The following is a 27773-nucleotide window of genomic DNA, read 5'->3' as shown; positions in this document are numbered from 1 at the left end:
GTTGTCCTGCATTCTTTCACAGAAGTTTTTATCTGAAACGGGAAAGGAAAAGAGAAAGAGAACAAAAGTATTCTATGAAATACATCATCAAATATAATTTTCACTTTTTGCAATAAAGTAAAATTGATATTATAAATTATGACTATATTATAATGACTAAATTACAAAAGTTGAAAATTCTGAGTTCATCACGTTGAAACTTTTCTACTCGAGTGCAACCTTTTTGTACCCTCAAATAATGCAGTATATTTTTCAAAGAATATGTTCTATTACTCAGGCTAATCTGTTGATGTGCTTACTGGCTGCATAAATTAGTCCATTCCTAGCTTTTGGCATAGATGTGATAGCTTATTATCACTGCAGAAAATCAGAGAGAATGATGTTAAAATTCAAGGGCATCCATACTTATCATTGAGATCTGAAGATAGTAAATAAGAATATCGAAAGTAATCCTAATGCTAAGCCTTTCAAAATGACACAGTACATAGTCAAGATTTTGTGCTGGTCTTTCAAATTGATTTAAGAGAATTGGTTTACTTGTTCAATACGAATTAAACATGTCAGCAGACTAACACTCATACTGTAAATTTTATCTCTTTTTGTTAATAAAGGTAGAGAGGGACTGCTTTGCATAATTTATGGTCTCTTCTAAAGTATCATAATTGAGAGAATGCAGGAACGGCTGTAAATTCCCGATGAAATGCAAGCATAAATCTGTTTACTATTAAACATGACTTACTGCTATTTCTCTTTATTTCTTCTCCCTGTATTTTTTTTCTAGAAGGTGCACAGTTTTTACAAAAATGGCAATATAAACTTTTTATTCCAGAGTTGGCATAGAATAGTATATAGGACTATCACCTGTATGTTTAGATCTTCTTTTAGGCTGTATCTTCTAATTTTTTTTTATATATTTAATGAGTTAGAAATTAAGATGAAAATTGCAAGGGAATTATAATGAAATAACACCTCAAACTGAAAATGGTGTAAATCTATTGGCTACTCTGTATGCTTGATGCACAGAAGACCACCTGTTATGCCTCCACTAAATTATTTTTTTCTACAGTTAAACACTTGCTTAAATATAGATGACTGATTTTGTGACTATACTGAGATAAACAATCACATTTTATCACCTAGGGTAGGAAATCTGTAGCCTAATACTAATAATAGTTGTAATATATTTTCTTCTTATGCATAATGTATTTTTTTAAAAAAGGAAGCTATTTTGGTGTAAAGCAGAACTGGAAAGCATGATTACCAGAAAATGCAATCAACTACTTGCATATATTATTCTACTTAACTGCGAATGCCTGGCCAGTCTCTTGCACAGGCATAAGCCTCATTTGTACTAACTTTTAGAAGTCAGGTCTTTAGTTTCTGTATAACTTAGTTTTACTTAGTGATTTACATTTTTTTTTTTTTATTTTTTATGTCTAAAAGTCTCTATATCTGGAAAGTTAAGAGATTGAAGAAGGTACATTCAAAAAAGTCATTTCTATCAATTGCTGCTGGTTGTAATACAGTTAACCTGCCTGTTCAGTGCTGTCATTTCTAAACTGCCTGACTTCTCTTCCCCACATTGCTGGGTTTTATGATTTTGGAGTGTAGTTTTTGAGTGTAGATTTTGGTAGAAATCCAAATATCTGCTTAAGCAGAATGACTTTATTAGCTCTGTTATTTTAATGAATGCATTTCAAATTGTTTAGACAATGTGAGCGTTGCTCTATTTAGTAGTTTTATTTATACAGTACTATAACATTCACTTTTTATAATCTATGTACTTTCTGGAATGCAATTTTGCTCTGTCCCAGCTTGTGCCCTCTTCCTTTTTAACCACAGCTACATATTATTTTATACTGACTTGCTTGGCTTCTAGTCCTGGTTTCAGATTTGGTTTGTCTGTCCACCACTGCCTCTCTCCTGTATTGGACACGGGTAGATACAAGGAAACCTATTTTAGAAGCTTCACCTACAGTTTGTTTTCTCAAGACTCCATTAAAGTTTGCTCCTTAATTGATTTCTTAAAATATTTTATGCTTCTTTCAAGCAGCTGGCACATATAAAAGTAGATGTCTAGATCTTTAGTAATACTGGATGAAGTTTTGGCTATTAACCTCTTGATATTAGATTTTCATAGCCAACAATTTAGACACCGATGAGTTGCATGGCTAATAAACTAACCAATGGGAAGTTGTGCGTGGTTGTATTAGTATAAAGCTGTATTTAGATGCTAAATTGTCAGCCAGAGTTCTACCTGCATTTAGTTGCTGATGCAATATACTAATAAAGACATTTCTCAGTACTTGTATGACTAAACTTCATCCTATTTAGCTATTAAATAGTTGGCCTTATAGAAAGAACTGTGAAGACAGCAGATGTACAATGAAATTTGTGACCTCTCAAACTACTTTGCATCCTGCCCACTTATTAGACCTATCTCAACTCACAATGGAAATAGTAATTAAAAATAGCCTTCACTCATTTTAAGGAGCTCTGATAGCTAAATGTGCAAAAACCTAGAAAAGCAAGCCCCACTTCCAGGAAACTTTCTAGGGAAAATTAGAAATAATAGTTTTACTCTAGTCTAAGAATTGCTACTCAGCACTTGGTTGAGAAGTAATAATGACAACTAAAACTATTTTTGTAGATCTACCCATTATAAAAATCTTGCTTTTAAGATTTGATTGTTCTATTTATGCAAACCTTATTGGGTGCAGAATTTAACAACTTCCTTGGAAATTCTGAAATATTTCAATTTTGAATAGATTGTCTATGCACATTGCTCTTCCCATGCAAATTAAAAAAATCTTACCTTTATTTATTTATTTATCTTTAGAGTTGAAGATGTTTGATTTTGCATTCTCTTTAACTCAGAGTAGTTCTGACTATTTTTTTTATGTAGAGTAGATGTCAATTCATACTGGACTCATGGAAGTCCTCTCATGTTCCCAGTGGCATGTAAAATGTACTATTTCCCTTCAAAGTATTTTTGCACACGCAGATTTTTGACCAGGATAACTGACTATATGAAAGGCTTAAAGTACATCAAAGCATTCTGAATTATTTAGTAGTATACAGCCTGTAACGTTATATAAAAAGCATAGTTGGTGTTTCTACTTTCATACTAATAACCTTCAACAGATCATTGTTTTATATTATTCTTTAGGAATGCTAACAAGAAATGAAATAAAGGGCGTACATAGTGGAATGTGAACAGTCGCTGCTGTCCTTATCCTTGCGCAAGGTACAGGATCTCCAGTGTTTTCACTAGTTATTAACTATATTTGCTTTGCTAGTTTCCTTCTGAAGACAAGTATATCACTGGATTATGAAACACTAAGTATAACTCCTTATATTTCAAATGACATATACAACAGATTCAAGAAAATGCCTGTAGTCATCTTCTCTTAAAAGTACTTTCTCTTAACATATTTCTCCTCATTTTTAGGACTTCAGTAACATAGCTGAATTGTAGTTCCTTTCTATAGGTAGATGATCAAACGTTCTCAGCATTATATAATACAATTTCCATTTTATTTTAAACATACTTTGCATGATATAAAAATATTGATCACAGTGAGCTTTAACAATTGTTACTGCTATAAACAGAAATGCTGCACAATGGTTTTAGTGGAAATAAATTATATAGTCATTATCTCTTTAAAAAAATCACAAGAAGGAGAACCTAGGCTGTTTGGTCATTGGCAGAAAATAAGTCCTTATTGAGTTCTTTACAAAACTTGAACCCCAGTTATTTTCTACATTTGCTTTCCACATCTTCAGAAAAGCACAATGTATCTGTCTCTGAAAGCCCCACAGGGTCTCTGGTGAACATTTAATTCCAAATGTTTGCAAAGTTTCTGTCGTTCTTTTGTTCTAGTGGAAAAATGTACACCAAAATAGCAAGTAGTGCTCTCTTCACTAATTCATAAGTGGTCTTTTCCAATATGTGGGTACACAGCGGCATACTTCTTCACTAAAATAAAATCCAGCATCACAGCGTTTCGTTCGAACTGTACATGGCGGTCTGTAACAACTAAAGAAATGAAAAAAGTGGGCATTAATAAAACATGATCATTTATATTAACCTGGAGTATAAATCTGTGTGCATTTACATTGCCATTGTTCAATGGGAAGTTTTATTCCCATGAATACATATCCTTTGACTTCTGTTTGTGTTCTGGGGACCACTTTTAATTGGCCTATTCTTCCAAGACAATTCCAAAAGACAGTGGCAAGAATCATTAATGTTATTGAAGAGAAATAGTTTCACTGCAAGAAATAACCAAGACTATTTTTAAAGTATTGCCTGGTTGTAACTGCATTCTAACCTTGAGTATCACATCTTTTTTTTCCCTTTCAATTTTGAAAATACAGGAATATTTTCTGCATTTAAATTGGCTTGTGATGAGCTTGCATACTGTATCCTGCCAGTTTGAGGTGGCAACCTAGAGTCCTTTGATAGTCAAATGTACCATTTTCCTATGCAGGACTGTTTCTTACCTTAGTGCAGTGGGCCTAAGAGATTTGTATATGTTAGTTACTCTGTGACTCTGATCTTCAAAAAGAGAACATACTTTCTTCAGGCTGCAAACTCCTGAAACTGAAACTGAGTTCAGTAGTGTTGTATCTATCTATACCTCATATTGCATCTATGTGCATTCTAAAGTAAGGTCAGAGCCTGCATACTTATGATAAATCTGACAGGAAAAAGAGCAGAAATAGCCTCTTTTAGTTTAAAATAAGTTCAACAAAAATAATGCACAAGTATCTAAAGAGCAGGAAAATTTTTCCTTGACTGAAAAATAGAAGTTATACAAAGATAGTATCTGTGGTTGTCCCTGAACTCCTCTTCCTTTTCCTTTTTTATTTTTTTATTATTTTAAAACAAGAACTTGACCTAAAATAACCTTGCAATAACAATGCTAAATACTTTCTGGTGTATAATGAAGACAAAGTACAAGTCTGTTTTTTTATTTTGTTTTGTTTTCAGACACTGGCAATGAGTCAAAAGACAAAAGTATATGTTGCAAATTTCAACAGTTATACTTAAAACTTATATTTAAATAATGTGTGCCTGTTTGTGAAATAGTGATATTGCTAACTTCAGTTTAAAGACATTACAGTACACTATACTAAGGCAATTTCAGTATCCTTTTCCCTAGGCAATTTTTGCTTCAGGCTTGAGGGTACTCTTATTATTGTCGCAGATAAGTTAGTATGTTGCATGCTTGTTTTGGATACCAAATTACCACTTTGCAATAATTTGTTTATGATATGACGTCTGGATTACAGTTACATTAATTCAAGTTGGTTAGTTCAAACAATGAACTTGGCTACGAAGAAAGCAATAAGGAACGAGGAAGGCTGCAAACATGGCATTTATTAACTAGTCACGTCTTGTTCAGTGTTTTCAGTGTCATTAATCATAGATTATTTCACCAGTGTGGTCTCTGTAATTAAGAGAGTAACTTTACTTTGTGCTAATCTAAGTCTTTACATAGATACTTGAGATCAGCCTAACAGCTCACAGGAACCTGTCAGAGCCCTACTGACCTTTTGCCCAATCAAGTTTGGAAACAGTGGTAAAAGGCACGAAAATCTTATTGTCACTTGAGAGAAAGAGAAAGCAAGGGAGCAAGTAAACTTTACTGTTATGTTTGCCAAAGGATCTAGTACTCTCTGCAAATCAGCCAGAGGCTTACACTGGGAAAAAGATATTCCTTAGTGATGCAATGGATGAAACACTGAACGCATTTGTCTTTTTAACTTTCATGGCAGAGACAGGCAGACTATTTAATGTACTGAGTGATAGTACAATGAAATCAGAAAAAAGAAAAGATGATAGACAAAGTCAAACTCCCCCATGACACACTGTACAAAATAAAAAGCAGTCATGTCATCATTAAATATGTGGAGTCTGCTTTGTTTAGGCATCATGCCTGCTAGTGAACTGTCAACTTCAACTCAACTTGCAGTTGAGAGATGCTATAAAGCATCTCTCCCAAGTGAGTGTTTCAGTTCTGGCAGCAGTCACACACCAGTTACTTGCAGTCTTATCCTTGTTTGGGACACTTCAACAGAGCAAAAAATTCCCTCTCCTCTCCCCCCTCTAAAATCCTTTGCAGATAAGGTACCTAGTCATCTGGCCACACCATAACTGGCCAAAATCAATTTTTAATGTGATGGTACAGGGTGAGTAGTAGCACAATCATTGTAACTATATAAACGTGACTTTCTTAGGAAACTGCTGAACAACAGACCGGGTATTTCAAAGATTTAGGCTGAATATTGTTTATTCAGTTATTATATGGGCGCTCTTATGTGGCTGATGTCTGTTTTGATGAGAACAATCTGAGCATGCTGGAGCGTGCCACCAGTATGTATAGTGTTGGGGTGAGTCAGTGGCAACTTTTTATTTGTGGTCAGTAATTGTGATTTTTTTGCTACCAAAAGAAAAATAAAAAAATCCAATCCAGGTTTGAGATTTTGGAGAGTCTAACATCTCCACATATGCAACTGAAGTAAAAATGCTACTTTTAATGACGGTAACAAGCACCTTGACAGTCAGTAAGTTTGTGTTATTTTATTTTTCCCTCCTATCCTGTGCTTTGTAAATGGGTTTTTATCCCTGTCCTCTGGAGCATACTCTAACATTATGTATTGTACCTAAAACACCTCTGCCTCTAAACATTTAGGTGCTTCCAAACCAGAATCTGTAACACCCCTCTCTCTCTGCACAGGGAGCTGTCTAGGACAGCTGTCTAGGTCTTCTAGGTCTTAGAAATCTTATTATTAGAGATCTTATTTTATATATATATATGTATAGAAGAAGAAGAAGAAGAAGAAATTATTATTAATCACAAAGTTATAGAGCAGCACCTCCATTTACTTGGTCTCATAATAGGAAGGGATCTTTCTTGCAAAAGACAAACAATGTTGTAGGTATTTTCCGTTTTTACAGAAGGTTGTGGATTGTGGACAGAGCTAAAATGCGAATAATCTATACTAAGTTCTTTATTAGGAAGGAGGAGAGATCAAATCTTCTATTTCCCTTGACAGTGCTACTGTTTACAGAGCTATTGATTGTAGACCTATAGAGTTACACTTTAAGCAAATCTTTCTCCACACAAAAAAGTAAAAGTTATAAATAGGATACTTATAGCTGTTTCTTATATCATATTGTATTTGAAAGTAAGAAAGAGATTCAAACTCTATTATATCAACCACAAGAGAGAAAAACAAATAATGCTGGTTGTTAACAATCTTTTTTTTCCCCCCCTTTCTTCAGCACAGCTCTCATTCCTGATTTAGACGTTGTCTTAATTCACGATAAACTAACGTGGACATAACTGTCACATGTTTTATGAAAACAATGCAAATGGCTTACTTTTGATAAGCTACAAATAACCAGAGAAATTTAAATCTCTCTGTTTTCCATTTCAAATGAATAAACATTTCTGGAAATGTTAAGTGTAATCAATACAATACAAATAATTATGATATATTAATAAATATAAGTGATCCTTCTCCTCCAAATAGCTTAGTCTGTTTTAACAAATTAACTTTACAGAAAAACCTACCTCAAGAAAATTATATAAGGCAGAAATAATATTGTTTGTTTCGTAGAACCTGAAGTCATTCAAATAGTTATGTATATAGACTGCTACCTCTATGATGTAGCAGCCATGGAAGGAAAAGCTCCTGTGATATATACATAAATTTCAGAGTTTCTTGCCTGGCCAAATCCCATTTTAAAGGATGAATGTGTATATATAACTGTAAAGTTATATATATCTGCCTTTTCACAGAAATCACCCAGAGCTAAGAGACTTTTTATGTACTCATAAATCTTTAGCATCAATTGAGTGAAATGAAGGATATGCAGAATTGTAGAAAATAAAACAAATGATTATATCTCCAGAACTCACTTCTGAAATCTAATTAAGAATAATTTTGTTCCTGGAAATAAAATAAGTGGGACTTCAATCTTTTTTTTTTTTAATGTTACTTAATTTTCATCAAAAGAAAACAGATTAACATGAAGTACTAGTAAGAGAGAGTATAAGAAACTAAGCGTGCTGTAAAATAGTTATTCTGCCTAGTAGTTTCCTCTGAGATATAAAAGTTATAGAAGATAAAACTGAACTGAAGAGAGGCTTATAATTTATGGCTACAAAATGATTCAGCAAAACAGCTAATAACACAACCCCAAATTTTATACCTTAGGCACAGCGAAAGAGATGAAGACTGATGTTTTACCTGCATGTCTGATGATGGAATCTTTTTCCTTTTAAGAAGCATTTATTGGGAGATTCTATACATTCACAGATGCATTTTGCAGGATTTAGTGGCTGATGTTTGGGACAGGTCTTTTTACATACACACTGGCACTTATCTTCATCAAATTCTTTGTTGGGTCCACAGGAAGCAGGGAGAAGTTTGTTTTTGCACATGCACTGACACGATGCTCTGTCTAATTCTTTGTGAGGTCCACAGCTTGAGGGCCGCATGCCTCCTTTGCAGACACATTGACAGGTTTCTTCATCCAGCTCTTTGTTTGGTCCACAAATATGGAATCCATCAGATGTGTCTGGAAATACAACAGAGAAGTTACACAAGTATCAGAATTTTGTTTCGTCCTATTCCCATATTTTTAAGTGGAGAAATGATAGTAAATTCTTACCTTTCAAGGTGTCTGGAGAACAAACATACATCAAAAGACAGGCAACATTATGTAACAGTATCGATAAAGAAAAATATTAATCTATTAGGTTGCCAGAGAAGTTGTGGATGCCCCATCCCTGGAGGTGTTCAAGGCCAGGCTGGATGGGGCCCTAGGCAACCTGATCTAGTGCGTGGCACCCCTGCTTATGGCAGGGGGGTTGGAACTAGATGGTCTTTAAGGTCCCTTTCCAACCCAAGCCATTCTCTGATTTAATTCTCAACTCTTAATTTCTTTACCTTCTTTAGGTAAATCAAACAATGGAACTACATTTAATCTGCTAAGCAAAACTACCTACCAGAATCACCAAGGTGAGAAGAGAAACCAAAATCATGCTGTGCCAAACATCTGCAAATTTGATTATTCCAGATATGATTTTTTGGACAGGTCTTGTTTGCCACATGACACCTATGGAATGAAATATACAGTTGGTTTATTACCATAAGAAATCAAGAAGAAATTGATTTTAGGTGCTGATTGCATTTGTTTCCCTCCATTACAAAATGCCTTTCAAAGGTTCATTCATAATCTTATTTTTAACTCCTATCAAGTCTGCTACTAGTTAAGGTTCCCCCCAGTAGGGGAATCTTCAACCATTTGCTGAAGATACCTTCTCACATTTCAATTTTTAGCTTTAACTTCTAGGAACTGATACTTGTACTTTCTAACCCTTGAATGTAAGCCTTATATATAAAATAGAGCAGTATAAAAAGTATTTGCATGTCAAATACCACATAGGTGGGAACTGGAATAATTTTCTACATTGCTTTTTAGCAGGACATGGCAGTTGATAATAGTTTCTGAATCAATGGTGTAGACCAAACTCAATTTTCTAAAATGTAACCGGATTCTCAGATTCTCTTCCCCTTTACACGATAGTTGTGTTTCATTAACTGATTATTTCTCATCAGCCTCTCAAATCTTGGCCAGCTTTCTTGACTCTAAAGAGTTGGACCTCATCAGTGATGAAGTCACTTTAGAAATGAAATAAAATACACAATTTAACAGTTTAGTGCTCTGTACCTGCTAGAGTTTTGTAGCCAACATAGTGGTGCCAAAGAAAGCAAAAAAATCCTAACAGTAGCTAATCTCTTTAAGGGATGTGAAACAGCTAGTAGGTCCACCACATAAGAATATTTATATGTATTATCTGATCTTCCTTGTTTGCAATTTCTTTATCACCACAGCTGCCCATTACAACTTTTAACGAGTCATGCCTAACTTCACCCATCCAGGCTGTGTTGTTAATTCATTGTTTCTAGAGTATTTCTAAAATTCTATCTGTTAAGACAGCACATACATTACCCATTTTAAGCACCTCCTCATTTCCCTGAGAGCAGCAGCATTACTCACACATTCAAAAATGCAGGTGCTAGGACATTCTTGCTTGATTATCATTCAACCACATTAAACAACTCTTTGCCTGTAGTTTAACATCACCCTGTAACACCTCCTGTTTTATCAAGCTGGTGTTTTCTGATTTCATTCCGCTAATGATCTCATTCTTGCTCCCTCACTTGGCATACATGCCTTTTTGCCTGTCTCCTGTTGCAGCTTGAGAATTTACAGGCATGTAATTGTATTCTGTTAAGCACCCACCCCCCAAATTGCACCTGGAGCAGCCTGGCCATAGCCAGGCATGTTTAAAACTTTCTATGGAAGGCAATTGTCAGAAGGGTAACACTGTGAGAAAACACCAAGAACTCATGAACCATAATAAGATGATGCTGATACGAAAACTAAGAACTTGAAGAGAACCATATGTATTTCAACATCAAGATTGGAAACAACTAGCAAAAGAACCTGCAACTACTTTCCTTAGAAATTCTTTAGCGGCTAGGACAGAAAATTACTGGGGGACATAGCTGAAATTTTAAAATCTTATTGTAACTTTTTAGGAAAGTTAAGAGGGCTTAAAAATCAGAGCAAAAACACTTTGGGAAAAAAAAAATCACTACCTTCTTTCCTAACCATTATCAACTCAAAATAAAATAAAATAAAATAATAAAATAAAAAAGCATGCTAAGTCATTACCTGTCATTGTCAAGACAGATGATGCACAGGAGGGAGAAACATTTACTGTGTACAACATACACACAAACCACATCTAAAATAAATACGCCTGTCAGCTCTGTAAGTACCTATTTACACTACCATGGAAAAAAATGGTCATCATAGAGACTTGGATCTGAATGATATATATTGAAGATCATGCCCTCCTCTCCTGCTCCACTTCCTGCCCTGCCAAAATCAACCAAGGTCCTAAAATAAAGTGACAATTTTCTAACTGAGTTGCACATTTTGATGAAATTCTGTACAGAGAAGGGTACAGATTAAGATGCCATTAATCCAGACGGTATTCAGAAACATTGGTTAGCATGAACTGACATGCCTCAGCCCCACAGGTATGTAGTGGTAGCTACTACTTATTAAGAGGAAATAAACAGAACAAAGTGGGAGAACAGGCAAAGACCTGGACCTTAATTCGCATGACGAAGTTGTGCAGAAAACATATTTCATACAAAAAAGAGCAACTATTTATAATCTGTCTTACAAGTCATTTTTCTCTTTCTAACATGTGCATCATGGCACAGTCCAGCCTTCAATTCCTACTAGATGCCAAATTTACTACCCTAAAAGCAGAATTTACACTCCTAGGCTTTTCTTTCCAATAATACATATGCATGTTATTATTATACTTCTGTTAAAATGAGAGGTACAGAAATACATGCACACTTGCAGATCTGCCACTGTGACAAGAATGTAAATTAAAAACAACAACAACAACACACAGAAAACTGGGATTCTGAAAAGAATCCCGGCACTCATCAGCAACATGTAAATGGCTTTAAGTTTAAAAACAATGATTTCTAAAATGAAAATAGGAAAAAAAAATAACCACAAAAACCAAGGAGCCTGAGTGCTTCAAGATTCTGGAAATGAAAGTAGAGATAATATTTAACAGTAGACAAGGCCTGTGTGTGTTCTCATCTACAGGATGGTCAGCTGGCCGAAGTCTGGTACGTCTATGCTTACTTCCCTTTAACTATAGGTAGCTCTTTCATGCATAGAATAAACTCCTGTAATAGTAATTATAATCGTTCTTACTCTGGAAGCACTGAGAAGCTGCCAACAGTCAGCATAATTTTACTTCATTATTGACTCACAGATTTTGACTTTTTATAATCTGTTAATTATGCAATCAAACTATAAATAGATTTATTCCCTAGTATTTTTCTAATCCACAGTTTATGATCCACATTTTGATAAACAAATTTAACATCCAGATTTTAACTGACTGAACAAATGCAAAGAGGAAGACCTAGCTTGCTTCTATGGGTGTTTTAAACTATTCACTCATCTTATTAAAAATATATGTAATTAATTCCAGTTCAGCTTTAGTCATTGGTCTTCTATAAAGCAACTGGTAGCCTCTTAGGTATGTTTGTTCTACTAAGTATGTATCCACCATGAAATCACCACTCAGTCCTGTGAAATAACGGGAGTGAGTCCTTCAAATGTTTTAATGACAATTACTTCAGTGCTAAAATACTTTTGTGAGTTTTTCCTTTCAAAATCACCAAGACTATGAACTACTCAAACAAATTCATATGTCTATTCTGTGGACTGCCCGTTAACAGTGTGCTTCCCCTTCCCACTTTATTTTGTTTTCATTTCTGGCATGTGAAAACATCCAAAAAGATTTTTTGTCAAATATTCCCTAAGAACAGGATTTTTCTTTTAACAGCTTTTTAAAAAATATTATTATTATTTTAACAGGAAAATACAGTTTTGAGGGGGGCATATTATCTACTCCTTATTTGTAAAGTCACTATTTTTGATAGCTTTTATTTATTTTTAAGAAGTTAATTTTTTGGGGGCCTCAATTGCATTTTTGCTGTTTCCATGGAGGGAAAACAAACAAACCAACTCATTAGTATTCTTTTTTCTTTTCTTTTCTTTATTTATTTTTTATAGTGACCTATCCGCAGTTTACCCACTGGGTAAAAAGGTACTGTGTTAATTACTTTACTAACATTCTTTCCATGTAAATCACCATTAGCTCCTTTGCAAAATGCATTCTGCTACTACTAATGTATACAAGTTCACCTATGTTAACTGTGGAAGCTTCCATCAATATTTTAAATTTAATTACATATGCTTGCTTGTAAGGTGAAAGGAAAGACAAGTCTCATACTTACTGGGTTTGTGTTGCTGGCAAGGAACGTCTTATGATAGAATGAACTTGTCTGTAAACATCCAACTTAGACATGCATCGGCAGGACGTGTGATTGGCAAAACTGACGGTTACAGGTTTGGGGCCATGAGAAAGAGGCACTGTAATTTCAAACAACTACAGAAGGGAAAGCAAAGAAAAGAAAAGAACTTTTTTATAGACCAGTAACAGTACAACTAAAGATAATATAATGACATAGACAAACACCCATAGGGAAGTTAAGCTTGGGTTTTTGTTCTCTACTATCATTCAGTTCAATATTCAATGATACTGCTAAATAATTACTAAGTAAAAAAAAAATAATAATACAATATCTATGTTATAACAATTAATATTTATAATGTTAAATCCTGTTATATGCCAGTTTCCTTACTATGACATTCGAATCAAAGATGTTAAAAGATGAAAATTTATGAAGAACTCATTCTTCTAGAGAAAATTACTTCAAATTGGCAGTCTTTTTAATATCCAAAACATAGTATTTGAAAGACTCTTCAAAAATTTGGAAAACAGGAATAATTTAAAAAGGGGATCAGCTACAACATAATACATCAGTTGCAAAATTACAGAGCTTGTATAAAACAGCAACATATCAGATTTAGATTAAAACATTTTCATATAAATGAGTTTTGAGATACACATACCATATTTTTGACTCTCTAGTATTTATATCAGTGAAAATTATATGGTCACCCTAATAGAATGCATCTTGAACTATGAATATATTTCCAGAATATTAAGAAATAATATATTTTAATGAAATATTAATGTATGCAAAATAACAAAAGCCTAATTTTAGTGGGAAATGTAATTCAATGAGTCAAAGAAGATAACTTCAGCGATGCCTTGTGGAAAAACTCAACGTGGTATAACAGAAAACCACCAAGACACATTTCACTATTTAATTCGGGTCATCTAATTTTAAGAAATTAAGAAAATGTCATTACAAAACTAAAATCTCAATAGTCTACCAAAAAGTTAGGACAAATACTTTAGGTCAAAGTCTTAAAAACTATTTTTGGTGGTATTTTTAATACAATAGTACACTGTTGCCTTTTAGGTGTGCAGTCACATTTCCAAAGACATTTAAGAATATTTCTGAATAGTCTGGGGCCTTCAAAAATATGGTCATTAGTTATTTTTCCAGTTTCAGTTGATAAGATTGTATAGCAACACATTAATTTTTAGCTGGAATCTGCAATGCTTTTTTATAATACATTTTATGCTTTTTTTTTTTTTACTGTCAGTAGCTTTATAGTGTGGCATATAGGCAGCTTGCAAATGTAATGAAAACACTGATCATTTTAAATTACTCAAAATGCAAAGTACATCTTCAGGATGTCTTGAACACAAAATCTTACATAGGAGTATGCAAGTGAGCCTGGGTGCTAATAAGCATGCAGATACAGCTGTATGGGGTGTATTCACCAAGGACCCACAAGGTAAAGGGGTGCTTGTACAGCCCACGATAAAGTTCATATCATTACCATACCTAAATTAGGCAATTTAAACCTAAACTTTGTAAAGGGCTTTCAACTCTGACAAATATCTATTTTACAAAATGAATTTTGGAAGTATTGAGTGACTGTATCTTTAAAAAAGTTTAATGTTGTGTCATCATAAAAGAACTGAGTTGGCAGAAGTACTATATTTGCATTTTATTCTGTTACAGAGGATTATAATGCTATTAGCTTTCCTGCAAGAAGTACTACATCCCTTATATTATTTTTTTTCCAATAGAATTTAAAAATGCAAAATTATATATCTTTGCTTCTTTAGAAGGAAAAACCAAACAGAATATAGTTTCCTGCATCTTCCATGTACTGATGGAAAAAAGCTATCCATCTATGGAGCTACCATGAAAAGAGTTTATCTTGACAGAGAGCCTTCTCAACAAAGAATATTAACATTTGGATTCCTGTTCCTGTTGCAAAATAAATAACCCTTATTAAATTTTGGGGTCATTATAAAGGCACAAGTCTACTCCTAGTTTAAAGTTTGGAACTAATAAAATGAATGCAAAATCAGTGCCTGCCTCTCTTAAACATAACTATCACCAAGCAAACTTCCAGGCTTTTCACTAAATTCAATATAGACTTCTGGAAAGAGAAATTCTATCAACTTTTTATTATTCTTATAATCCTTCTTGGCTTACCAATCAATATTGGCTCCTTTAGCCTCATCTGTTATAAAAGTTTTTAAATTAATCACAAAAGGCATTCTCACCAACGTCTCATCCAAAGACAGCAATAATCAGAGCTATCCTTTTCATAATAATATTTTTTATATGAAAATAAATTTATGTACCTATTCATTTTTCTTAAAAATATCCACCTATTTGAAGACCATCATAGGTTTGGTATAACACACAAACAAGAAATCGGAGAGGAGGGTGTAAAGAGACAGAAAGGACCACATTTATGAAAAATAGCTTTCACTTTTCCATACAGTACACATTTGAGAAAATACATGCTGAGGTTTTTGGCTGTTCTTTATATCCTGATCTCTAAAGAGATGGCAAAAGTCAGTCACCTGTGTATGCAAGAATTCCATTTTATTTTATTTTTTTAAACAAGTTGTGCTTTTGGAAGGACAGTACAGCCATTAAGACTTCTTTAAAAAATTGGCCATCTATGAATTTATAGAAGCAAAGGACTTTATAATGCATTAAATATCTTGTAAAAAAAGATTCTTAATACACATATATGAACCGAAGGGCAGATCAAACACTAGGGCTGGACAAAAAATATGCACATTATCACAATATTACACATATAAAGAGAATCTTCTCCTTTCCCTGCTCTCCTATGACAACATGAATTTGCTTTTTCAAAGCTGAAGTAAAAATCCACTAAAACCCACTAGTTCTAGGGAGAACTAATAAAATTTAGTAGCTGAAGATAAGCACGATTCTTTGCATGGACCAAAACTGCAGCTTCTTGAAAACAGAGCATGGTCTATTCTTCCTTTGCTCTAGGAATACATAAGTCTGCCATGCTGCAAAGTGTAACAGACTCCAGACCACTGGAGATGGCAGTGTAGGACCGCTGCTACAATCCCCAAGCATCCGTTGGGCTTCCGGAGTACACTAAGAGAAATTTCATTTAAAATCCTAAGACTTCCCAACTGTGAGCTGAAAAGAGGGTGGACATGAATTTTCTTCATCTACATTTATCCTTCCATTTAAACTGTGAAAGGTATCAGTTTAGATGTGAATATTGCTAACAACTATTACCATTCAGTGGTACAATACAAAAGACCCTACTCAAGCAATGGAAAGTAAACTAGCTTCCTTATTCTCATAGAATAACCTTCAATTTGTTCAATAAAATTCTGTTAACAGCATATTTTACATCACCTGCTTGCAGCTACTGCTTACAAATAAAGCCAATAACCCAAACCCACCTATTTATGTTAGAGATTATAACATATTATATTTATTATTACATTTATGGGCCTCACTTTCAGAAAGTGCTGAGGATGATACATGGACTAGCATTTTGAAAACAAAAAAATCCTTAATGGAAATGATAGAGCACTGGGATTGGAATTATTGATTTGTTCTTCCTTCATATTTTAGCATGTCTGCACATGCTATTAGGATACTATATTCTGACGCATTCTGGAAAAGGAGATATTTATTCTTCTCTTCTGATAATGAAAAATATATCAAGACGGGATTTCACAAGAAATACATTCTTGAAAAGTAATCTGCTACAGAAAATATGTAACTCCGAATAATTCTGCTTAAATAATCTCTGGCATTTTGAAATAGGATCCATTCTGAAAAAAAAGGCATTGCTCTCAACTGATAGCAGCATCTCTAAATCCAATTAAGTTATTTAAGTGAAAGTGAATATACACAAACTGAGTTTGAATTATTATCTCAATAAATCACTTCAAGTTAGGTAAGATCTGACGTTCTGTAATGCTTTCTGGTTTTGTTAGTATCTCTAATTTATTTCTTGCTAATCTTCTTCATTCAATAGAGCAATACGTTTAACATCTGTTGTCACTACAGGGCGTATATAACAATACCTAACAGCCAAATGTCAATATCCAGAAAGGACTGTTGTATAAGAAATGCACCACAGCATCTGAGCAGGACGCTGGTTCTTGACTGCCTTCTTTTCTGGCACCATTGCTGGGTGGCTACTGTTCCTGTGGGTACCTCCTCTCAAGAGAGCAGATGGTTAATATTTCTGTCTGATTCTCCCATTCAGTAAAGGATTGGTTTCACTGTATTCTTAAATGCCCAAAAATCTGCCCTTCCTTCTCAGCTTCAATTGATAGTAAAAATTAGGCTAATTCATGCTACAGACAATAAGGGGAAAGACATTTCCATCAGGTCAGTTCTTCAGGGGCTATTGCATAAAGACAGATGCTCAGGATGAAAGGCTGCAAAGAATGAGCTTCAATCTCCTGAAGAACATGAAATCTGACAGTAGGAGGTATTAGGGTAGGTTTTGTTTTTTTTTCAAGGTGGAGAGCTTTTACGGCTCAAAGTTTTGAGAAAAATGTGAATAATTATAGTACATTAAACAGCAAATTAAAGTACATGCAATGAGTATTAGTAGAGTTAGAGGCAAATACTCAAAATTTAAAAGAAAAAATTAGGCTCAATTTGCCCATGCTGTTCTGTATTTACATGCTACCCAACACTACATTAAGGTCAGGAAACCGATGGAAAACAACCACCACAGCAATACGTGATAACTAAAGAGTATTATATATATATAACATGAAAAAAAAAAAAAAATTACAGTTAAAGCTCTGTTCCAGCCTCTTCCACATGAGCTAATACTGTCAACATATATCAATAACATACTGTATATATCAGTATATCACAAATACTAATGGAATCTCTACACAACTGAAGAACAGCTATAAAACATACGGAGTTAATGCATTTCACAGGAACTGAACACATTCCATTCAGCCAGTCTAAGGCTGTTTTGTAACAGACAACTAGCCTGCAGGTCTTCCAGTCTTTCTCACCCCTCCCAGTATTCCTCTACAAAGCACTATGTTCAGCCCTTGTTTCCTTAGGTCTAAACCCAGTATGATTCTCCATGCCAGTCTCCCCTCACTTCAGCCCAAACATAGCTTTTCTTTCAGCCAGCCAGCCTGCAAAGCTCAATTCCCTTCCCTGTTTTTGGGCTCCTTCACATAATTCTTAGCACACGCAAATCTTGTCCCAGCTCCTTCTGAATCAGCCAGGTTCCTTCCCTCCCACCATGATAAAGGTAGATGTATTAATGACAGGTTCTCCCTAAAAAAAAAATATGATTTAGGTGTCTATATCTGAAACTGCATAGTTGTTCAACTCTAAGTTATAAAGTGCTCTAGTCACAAATAATTCCAACTCTCCAGTTTCATGCATCTCCTTGGTCTTAAAAAAAAAAAAAAAAAAAGTATTTTTTCAGGCCTGAGAGCATGCAGATTGTACTGAAGATAACAAAACACATATTCCTAATACAAATGAACAAGTGTCATATACTTTGCCTAAAACCAGGAAACATTACAACTTTTTCAGAGGAAAAAAAAATCTAATTTTGTTTTGTTGGCCCCTTTAATTTTCTTTAAGTATCATTTTATGCTGACCACTCACTACAAGAAGGACATTGAGGTGCTGGAGTGTGTCCAAAGAAGGGCAATGAAGCTGGTGAAGGTGAAGGATCTAGAAAACAGGTCCTATGAGTACTTTACAACTACCTTAAAGGAGGTTGTAGCGAGGTGGGGGATCAGGCTCTTCTTCCAAGCACCAAGTGATAAGATGAGGGAAAATGGCCTCAAGTTGCATCAGGGGAGGTCTGGGTCGGATATTAGGGAAATTTCTTTACTGAAAGAGTTGTGCGGCATTGGAATAGGCTGCCCAGGGAAGCAGTTCAGTTACTGTACCTCGAGGTCTTCAAGAAATGTGTAGATGTACAACATAGTAGCATGGTTTAGCGGTGGACTTTAGCACTAGGTTAAAGGTTGGACTAGATGATCTTTGAGGTCTTTTCCAACCTGAATGATTCTATGATTCTCTCTCATTCTGGTCTAAGCAGCAGCAGAACCACCACTTTTGCTGAAGTTTTAAAGCAAAAAAGCAAGAAAGTAAAAACAACACATCAAGCTGAGTCAGGTGTCTGGCACAGACATCACCTATTATTAAAGAATAGCAAAGTTAGGCTGAGAATGACAATAATTGCCCAATGGGGTAATTTACCCAATGGGGTAAACTGGGTACTCCTAACACTAGGCTGCTTAAACTATAATTGTTTACCATTGAACATGATAGTGTGTGACTATAAATGATGTTGTTTTCCTTTTTCTTTTTTTTGTGTCACAAAAAGATTGAAGAGCCTTGTACAGTAAATTGCAACAAAATCATCCACTTCTGAGTAAAAACTATAGTGATATTAAAGCAAGAATTTTGTGCCAAAATCATCACAGTAATTGATACTATGTGGATTTTCAAAAAGCTTTGGTTGCAGGACTTCTTTTAAAGAATATGTATTTTCTGTAGTTTCGACTGACCATTATCAAGATGACTTGATATCCTTTCTTCTTGTACAGAACATACATACAGAACAGAAAAGATATATCCTATATATAGAATGAGAGATTTATGTTTCCTTTCCATCACAACTTTTTCCATGTCTACAGTATAAGAAAAATGTGATTTAATTATTGATCAACATCATATGTTAAGTTATCATCAAATCTTATGTATCTGCTAAATATACTCTAGATCTTAAAGCTGATTCTTCTTCAGGTACCATCTTTTTATCAGTCTCTTCAGATACTAATGGTTATTTTTACATTTACTTTTCAAAGCATTAGGACTATGTTTAATAAAATAATAGAAGTGTTAATTATCAGATAGGCTACTGTGAAAGTCAGCTATGAGACTGTCATTTTATATTGAAAAAAAATGCTTTGCTTTCTACAGAATGACAGAATGGCCAAGGTTGGAAGGGACCTCTGAAGGTCATCTAGGCCAACCCCCTGCCGAGCAGGATCACCTAGAGCACATTGAACAGCATGGCATCCAGGTGGGTTCTGAATATCTCCAAAGAAGGAGACTCCACAACCTTTCCAGGCAACCTGTCCCAGTGCTCTATCAGCCTCACAGTAAAGAAGTGCCCTCTCATATTCAGCCAGAACTTCCTGTGCTTCAGTTTGTGCCCATTGCCTCTTGTCCTCTCACTGGGCAGAACTCAAAAGAGACCGGCTCCATCCTTTGACACCCTCCCCTCAGATATTTATACACATTGATGGGGTCTCCCCTTGGTCTTCTCTTTTCCAAGCTAAACAGGTCCAGCTCTCTCACCCTGACAGACGATAATGCACACTTTACAGAACTTGATTCTATAAATATTTCTAGGCAAATTTCTGTACAATAGTTTCCCTCAGTAACCATATGCACCTGTTTTTTGCAATTTAGATTATTTTTTTCTGTGTAGGAACAAATAAACAGGTTCTATATTTTTATTAATGCTGGCTTTCTCATGTTAATTAAAACAAACAAACAAAAAAACACAAACAAACAAGGAATAGTCTTTACATTTAGACCGAAACCTGGTACATCTTCTATGAGGTCAGCTAAATTCACCAGTTGTGACTGATTTTGTTATCCCTGCAAGACATTTACTGGATATTTATCACTGGATATTTATATTTATAGAAAAGATTTTTATGTACTATATTTTTACAGACTTCTACAGCTATCATTTTGCATTAATAAAAACAGAATCTAAAGATCATCTTACAAGACTGATTTTTTGACTAAATTCATCTGAGCACAACACTAAACGAAAAACAGGAACAGAAAGAGAAAATGATAACCTTTCTCATAAATGAGTATACACAAATCTATCTACAGATAATACTTTGAATATACTATCTTCCCCATCATAAATCTTTCAACCTAGCCAAACGCGAAATACCCATCTTCAAAAACAAGGAAAGGTAATTTTTCTTTGTACATTTGGACTACAGACTCAGAGTCTATAGCTATAGTCCATAAATGTTTTTACAAATCTCTGGGCATTTAATTACTTTTTATTCTCCATAGGACTGATTTGAAGCAAAAAAGTCAAGTAGTTAGTTCACTATCTAATATATTTCTTAATATATTTCTTATAGAATATATTTCTTGTAACTTTTCAATGTCAACAAGAGATATCTGGTGATCTTGAATTCATAATGTCTTAATTACAGAATATGTGTAATATTAAACTGCATTTTATTCACAAAGCACAACGCTAAAATACATGCACTACATATACTTTAAAAGGTTTGAAAAGGCTGTTTTGATTTTTTCTCCTCCCACAGGAGAAGATCTGTAATTTCAATGGCAAATTTCTCTACCTCAGACACAACCTGTAATCACGTGTATTTTAGGTTAAATAGTTATCCTTCATTCCACTGCACCAGCCAAAACTAAAAGACTTGTCCTATAGACCTGAATGTCAGCCGCTTATGCTTGTATTTTCTGCCTCCTGGTACAGACAGGTATGTAATTAAAGAACTTTTCAGACTAATACAAAGGTAAGAGGATAATTAGATCCCTTCTAGAATCACACATGCAATTATTAAACCATTTTTTTCCTGAATTTTCATTTTTTTTACTTGTAGTTTTTTAAAATCCTTGAAGTTCAGTGCATATGCTCTCTGCTGTACTTCTCCAGTGAGAAGCAAAGGTGGCCCTGACTTGTTCCATCCAACCCAAATGGCCTTTGGCACTCTGCAATTACTGTGATGCCAAGTGCATCAGTCTCCTTTTCTTTTCAACCTCATTATTTCTTTACTCCTCTTGCAACAGCTTCCAGGCCAGAACTGTGTGGTACTGCAGACCACCACGTAGAAGACTCTTTCCAGCTTCCACACTGTCACAGTTCTTCCACACTGTCACAGTTCTTCCTGTAGCCATTTACAGAGCTGGAGTGGAGAATAGAAACAAGGGTGGGGCAACTTGGAGCTCAGAACAATTTTAACATTAAAAAATAAAATAATAATAATAATTAAAAAAAAATCCAACAGCAGACATGAATCTCCCAATGCTTGATCAAAAAAGCCATCAGCTTTCCAGTCAAACAAATATTTCCATATATTCATCCTCACTAATCATTAGGAAAGCATGTAGTTTTTATTCACTGCATTGATACTTCCTTTCTTCAGATTAGCAGGAGTTCATGCCATACTTTCCAGAAAAAAAAACCTGTTGATTTCTGTACGAAGTATTTCTTTGCTTTGGTGGCTAAATTAATTTATTCAGCAGTATCATAATATGTGTCATTGTATCTGCACACATGAAATTATCACCAGTGACTTCTGAAATATAAAATAATCAAAATTTTTTTTCATATCAAGGAGGGAAGCTTACTTATCATTCTAGATATTTTTACAATATAGGATTTATGTATGATTTTTTCCCAGATTTACATTAACCACATTATGTTTTCCTGATGGACTGTGGTTTATTTTGGCAAGTTTCCCTTAGATTGATTGACTTTCGGTTTCTATCAATTGTGATCTTTGTACTTCCTAAACTGTTAGTAAGGCTAGCCAAATATAACCGACATAACATAGCACAATGTGTCAAGAGAGATTTTCAAGCTAAGGATAGAAGGCTGTTTGATGTCAAAACTCTAAACATCTCTGTGCTGGAAAGAATGAAAATAGGTTATGTGAGAAATCATATAATATCATTATTTATTTTACTATCTTTTTTGAAAAAAACACCACCAACAAACACACAGTATTTCAAGGCTTATGTCAGATAAAATAACAGGTAACTTATTTAAAACAATACATTTCAGAAATGTTTAGTAGCTAGGGTTCCTTATTCTATCTTCTTGTATTTGAATCAATTTTCTTCCAATAAATTTTAACAAAAAACATTTGGAATTTATATTGATTTATCTCCCACTATTAATAGTAGATACTCTATCATTACAATCACCAGTCTAATATAGAAAAATGCATGGGAAAAGACATAAATGGTAAAGTTCAAAATGACTGAAAATTCTTGTGACACATGCATCTCCAAATTGTATAAAGGAACGTCATGTACATCTCAAATATGGCAAACAATGTCAAGCTGCTAGCTTGTTTCCTGTGAGAAAAGCTCCTCTAAATCTCATCTCAAACTGTTTGGAAAGATGTTTTCCCTTGAGGGATTATTACTCTAACCATGAAAAAAGATTTAGGATCTTTACATCAAATAATGTGAAAGAAGCCAAAAAACTGTCCACCCTGCCAGCCAAGAGGAAGAATGGAATGAGATGGCTCATTTTTGACATCTCCTCACTGCTTCCCTTCACCCTATAAACAAGTACTTCTAGGTGGGGCATACAAAAAATACAGCTCAGGGACAGGCTATTGTTGCACCAGGTAGTTCCAATCTTTGTAACTGCTGTTGAATTACTGGTTGCATAGAAACAGAGAATGGATATACGATCAGTAACAATTTAGGAAAAAAAAAAAAAAAAACACCACCACCCAAACTGACCAAACAAAAAAACACCATCTAAAAAAAAAAAACAAACAAAATACAATCAAAACCCATCCAACCACCTTCCTCACAGACCTTTACTAGATAAGCCACCACTTACAAACCTGGACTATTGCAGTGTCATGGATAAAGGAGAAGAAAATGGCCTACTGCGTATTATGAATTACCCTAAGGGGATCTTCAAATGTTTTCGTAGACCTTGTACCTGTTGTGGTTTAGCCCGGCTGGCAGCTAAACACCACACAGCCGTTCGCTCACCCTCCCCCCTCCCTCTCTGGGATGGGGGAGAGAAACGGGAAAGTGAGGCCTGTGAGTTGAGATAAAGACAGTTTATTAAGACAGGAAAAAGAATAACAATAATAGTAATAATAATAATAGTATTAATAATAATAATGTGTACGAAATAAGTGATGCACAATACAATTGCTCACCACCCGTTGACCGATGCCCAGCCTATCCCCGAGCAGCCGGCCCCCACCCCCCACCCCGGCTAGCCACCCCTATATATTGTTCAGCATGACGTCAGATGGTATGGAATACCCCTTTGGCCAGTTTGGGTCAGCTGTCCTGGGTCTGTCCCCTCCCAGCTCCTGCTGCATCCCTAGCCTGCTCGCTAGCAGGACAGAGAGAGGCTGAAAAGTCCTTGGCTTGGTGTAAGCACTGCTCTACAACAATTAAAACATCAGCATGTTATCAGCGCTCTTCTCATCCTAATCCAAAACATAGCACCCTACCAGCTACTAGGAGGAAAATTAACTCTGTCCTACCTGAAACCAGGACAGTACCACATCTTAAGAAACTGTCTCATATCCCAATCGTGATTGTATAAACACCCCTTAGCAATTACAAAAACAGTTTTTGTTGAAACAATTGGTATTAAAAGCAAAGCTGAATATTTTTCTATTTTTCTCTTAATTAAGTTAAGTAGCTAGAAAGGAGAAGCACAGCCAGCACTGGAGAACTGTTGAACTCTCTCTGGACCTCCACAGTGTTCCACAAGGCAATCTTGGAATATCTGACCTAGTCTATTCTCCTGCCAATCAATGATTTGCTCCCCATAAAAGTAATTTCTATGCTTAGCTCTCTTTTTTTTTAATTAATTACAATTAAAGCCGATATCCATTTTCTTTAGATTTTAATGTCTGAAACTAATGCTACGGTTTGCCCTCACAGTAAGATCTCCAGCTGAAAAGTTCATTTCCCATTAAACACTTTTTCTGCAAGGTGAACAGTGTAAGGCTTGTCTTATGGAGTTTATACATCAAAAAATAAGGCTACAAAAAATGGTGACTTATGAAAAGAAACAGAAGAGGCCTGCTTACTAACCATTTGTTTTCATTTCATTCAGGAAAGAAAAGGAAAACAGTAGTGAAGATAGGTGTGCAGGGTACCTGAATTCCACAGAATGGTCTTGAATCCAATACTTTTTTCTTCCTAATGCTCATCTGATATAGGGTAAGCTGTGGTCACATAACTTTAAAAAGATTTAAGATGATGACAGATGAAGAGATATAGCTATAGCTCTCTTCCTTTTATAAGTTTTTTTTTTTTTTTTAAACTGCATTCTGTCAAGGACCAGATAAAACTGGAAAGCAGAAGCAAGACAGAAAACTCTGAGATTATATTGCTTGCTTTTACAGAATAGGTAAGAAAACAAAACAATGCTGTTGTCTCTTCTTTGTGACAAGCCTTGTAACATTTTCCTTTTCAGAGTCTCTCAAATCTTTAACTACGCCTGTATCATATCATCACCAATGACATCATGAACTTAGAAAGAAACTCAGTACTAGTCTAAACATTTTATGCTAGGCAAAAAAATGACTAAGGACTTCACTCAATAGGTATGAAAAGAAAGATGAATTGAAGGGGATTATTTACCCAAAGCTTACAATGTATTCCAAGACCAGGAAGTCTGTGCAAAATGCAACAACTGTCTCCAACTAGATCATCCTTTCTTCAGGTAAGCTAAACTTCATATATACCAGATAATAATAATAATCTGGCCATATTTCTTGGTTTGTAACATGAAAAATGGATTTGCATCCTTCAAGCTACTGGAATTAGGACAGTTGTTAGGGGAATATCTATGGACCTGAATGGTATCAGTGTTGTAGTTTTCCTTGTTTAAGCTATTTGAGTTGCATTATCCCTGTGCTGTGTGACTGTCTAGCACTAGTTCACACTTAGGATTAAAAATTTTTGGTAGAATACACCATTTCACATAGACAGGTTTGGTGAGAAATGAAGACAGAAGATGTATTTAAAAAAAAAAGTTTGTTTTTGTTTTCTGCACTTTTCCTAATCTTCTCTCAAGAAGGCTCAGAGCAATAAGAATTATCATGACAGGGGAATGATATTTCCATGAGTTACCATTTAATCATTGTCTACGCAGTTACATATCATTCTTATATATACATACAGATGTCTTCAGCTAGAAGAATCTAGTTGAAAAAAGAAGCTAGATTTACTCTAAAATTAGTTTTCTTCAAAGCATTAGAAAGAAGAGTTAAAAAAAGCCCACAACCAACAAAAAACACCAAATATTGTAACAAGAGCAAAATACCCTAGCAAACATTTTGAAGCGTGACCATTTTTACACAAATTTTGTAGAAAACACTGTTTTAAGATGTAATAATTGTTATAGTTACCTAAAATAGAATAATGCATGTATATTTTTCCTTTAACGGAAGCTCACAGGCTCAACGCACAATCCCTGCACACTCTTACCTGTTCACTAGCCTTGACCTAGTCCTGAAGAATAAAAACTGGACATATACCTGAGGAAGTTGCATGAAAACACAACAAAAAGCTACTTTACACTAGTATCTCTTAATATGCCAAGGTTCAGCTCCTAAAAGGCTCTCTTTGCAATGTGAATCCTGTCTGCACATGTCCTAATACAGTCTTCGTTAACAAAATTACAAGCTAAATACAGCACGCAAACAGAATAAAATTAAGTTTAATGGAAAATGTCATAACAAAACTGGACATCATAATCTTTTTTTTTTTTTTTTTTTTAAACCAAATATATTTGGGGAAAGAGAGTGTTAAGTATTTTCTCCATGGCAGTAGTATCTTCAGCTGTTTTTCCTATGTATTCTAAAATTTATTTTTTTTCTTTCCCCATAGTGGCAATAAATAGATTTTAAGTATGCATGGCCAATTTGCAAGGAGCACTTGGATTGTAATAAGAGTGAGAACTTACTGTCTTGCTGATGTAATTTGTGCTGATATTCATGCACTGGAGTCCTTCACTATTGCAGCAACCTCCACATCTGTAGATGGATACACATGGGGGCTTAAAGAAGGTGTTTGTAGTTGCTCCAAACTCTTTTCCCACATCTACGCACACTTCACGTGGCATGCACTGAGTTTTTCTCCATTCAGTATCGATACCTGCCAAAACATAGGGAATTTCATATGTTGTAAAGCAGCTGCTTAAAAACAGTACTCTTCTGCAGTAAATAAGTAGCATTTTTTTTTTTTTTATGGTTAGAAACAGAATATGCATTGCAAGAGTCCCACCCTTTATTCAATGAAATACACATTGTTCAGTGTTAACTTCTAGCTAATTTTCTCTTCAAAGGCATGTGCCATGGAGCAGAGGCATATTTACAATGGAGATGTGGATGCTGAAGCTGCACGGGTTCCTTCTTTGTTTGGGTTAAGTCCCACCTTAAGCGATGTCTAGAGAAGTACTGCACATTTCTGAAAATTAACTTTCAATGGTCCCAACACTGTACTTCATTTGGATCATACTATACATTAAAAACAATAAATTTGCTGTCTCCACATTTAACATGAAATTAATTTGAATACATTCACTTTGTTAACTACAGGAGTGTAATTTAAAGCAAAAGGCTATTATTTAGCTATCATGCACACCACGTGATTTAACCTGAATGGTGGTATATACATTTAGATCATCCACACAAATTTCAGCCAATATTTCACATAGTGTTATACAGCCTTTGCCAAATGCTGAGTTACACTAAACAGCCAAGAGACTTGCAGTTGTACAGGCCCTTTCTCTGATGGAGCCAGTTTTTGGTAGGCAACTCAGAGAAAATGGGCTCTATTAAGGTACGTGGTTTCCAATATCATGTCAAAAAATACTGCTATAAATCCTGTGTTCCTCTGCCTGCAAGCACTTGATAAATTGTAAGCTTCAGGTCACGTAAAATATTAAGGGGGTACTGACATATTTGTCTGAAAGCTGTTTTTTTCTTGTTTGAATATAAGTCAACTGCCCTCTTGTAAAAGGAAAAAGTTACAAGTGGATAGTTTGGCCTCCTACAGCA

At 34.8% G+C, this 27773-nt stretch overlaps 1 protein-coding gene across 2 annotated transcripts in view; it reads right to left on the bottom strand.

Annotated features, from left to right (window-relative positions):
- Positions 1 to 3518: 3518 nt before the first annotated feature.
- VEGFC (vascular endothelial growth factor C) overlaps positions 3519 to 27773 on the bottom strand; it is a 79318-nt gene continuing 55063 nt past the window's right edge. For both annotated transcript variants that reach the window (XM_040556017.1, XM_040556018.1), the window contains exons 3-7: positions 26678 to 26868; positions 12931 to 13082; positions 9027 to 9136; positions 8266 to 8596; positions 3519 to 4039 (exon numbers count right to left, since the gene is read on the bottom strand). In XM_040556017.1, coding sequence (XP_040411951.1) covers positions 3925 to 4039; positions 8266 to 8596; positions 9027 to 9136; positions 12931 to 13082; positions 26678 to 26868 — 899 coding nt within the window. In that variant the 3' untranslated portion in view covers positions 3519 to 3924. The remainder of the gene's footprint in view (positions 4040 to 8265; positions 8597 to 9026; positions 9137 to 12930; positions 13083 to 26677; positions 26869 to 27773) is intronic.

The sequence above is a fragment of the Cygnus olor genome, chromosome 4 (assembly GCF_009769625.2).
Source record: "Cygnus olor isolate bCygOlo1 chromosome 4, bCygOlo1.pri.v2, whole genome shotgun sequence".
NCBI classification, from domain to species: Eukaryota; Metazoa; Chordata; class Aves; order Anseriformes; family Anatidae; genus Cygnus; species Cygnus olor.
This window is presented reverse-complemented; position numbering and strand designations above follow the sequence as displayed.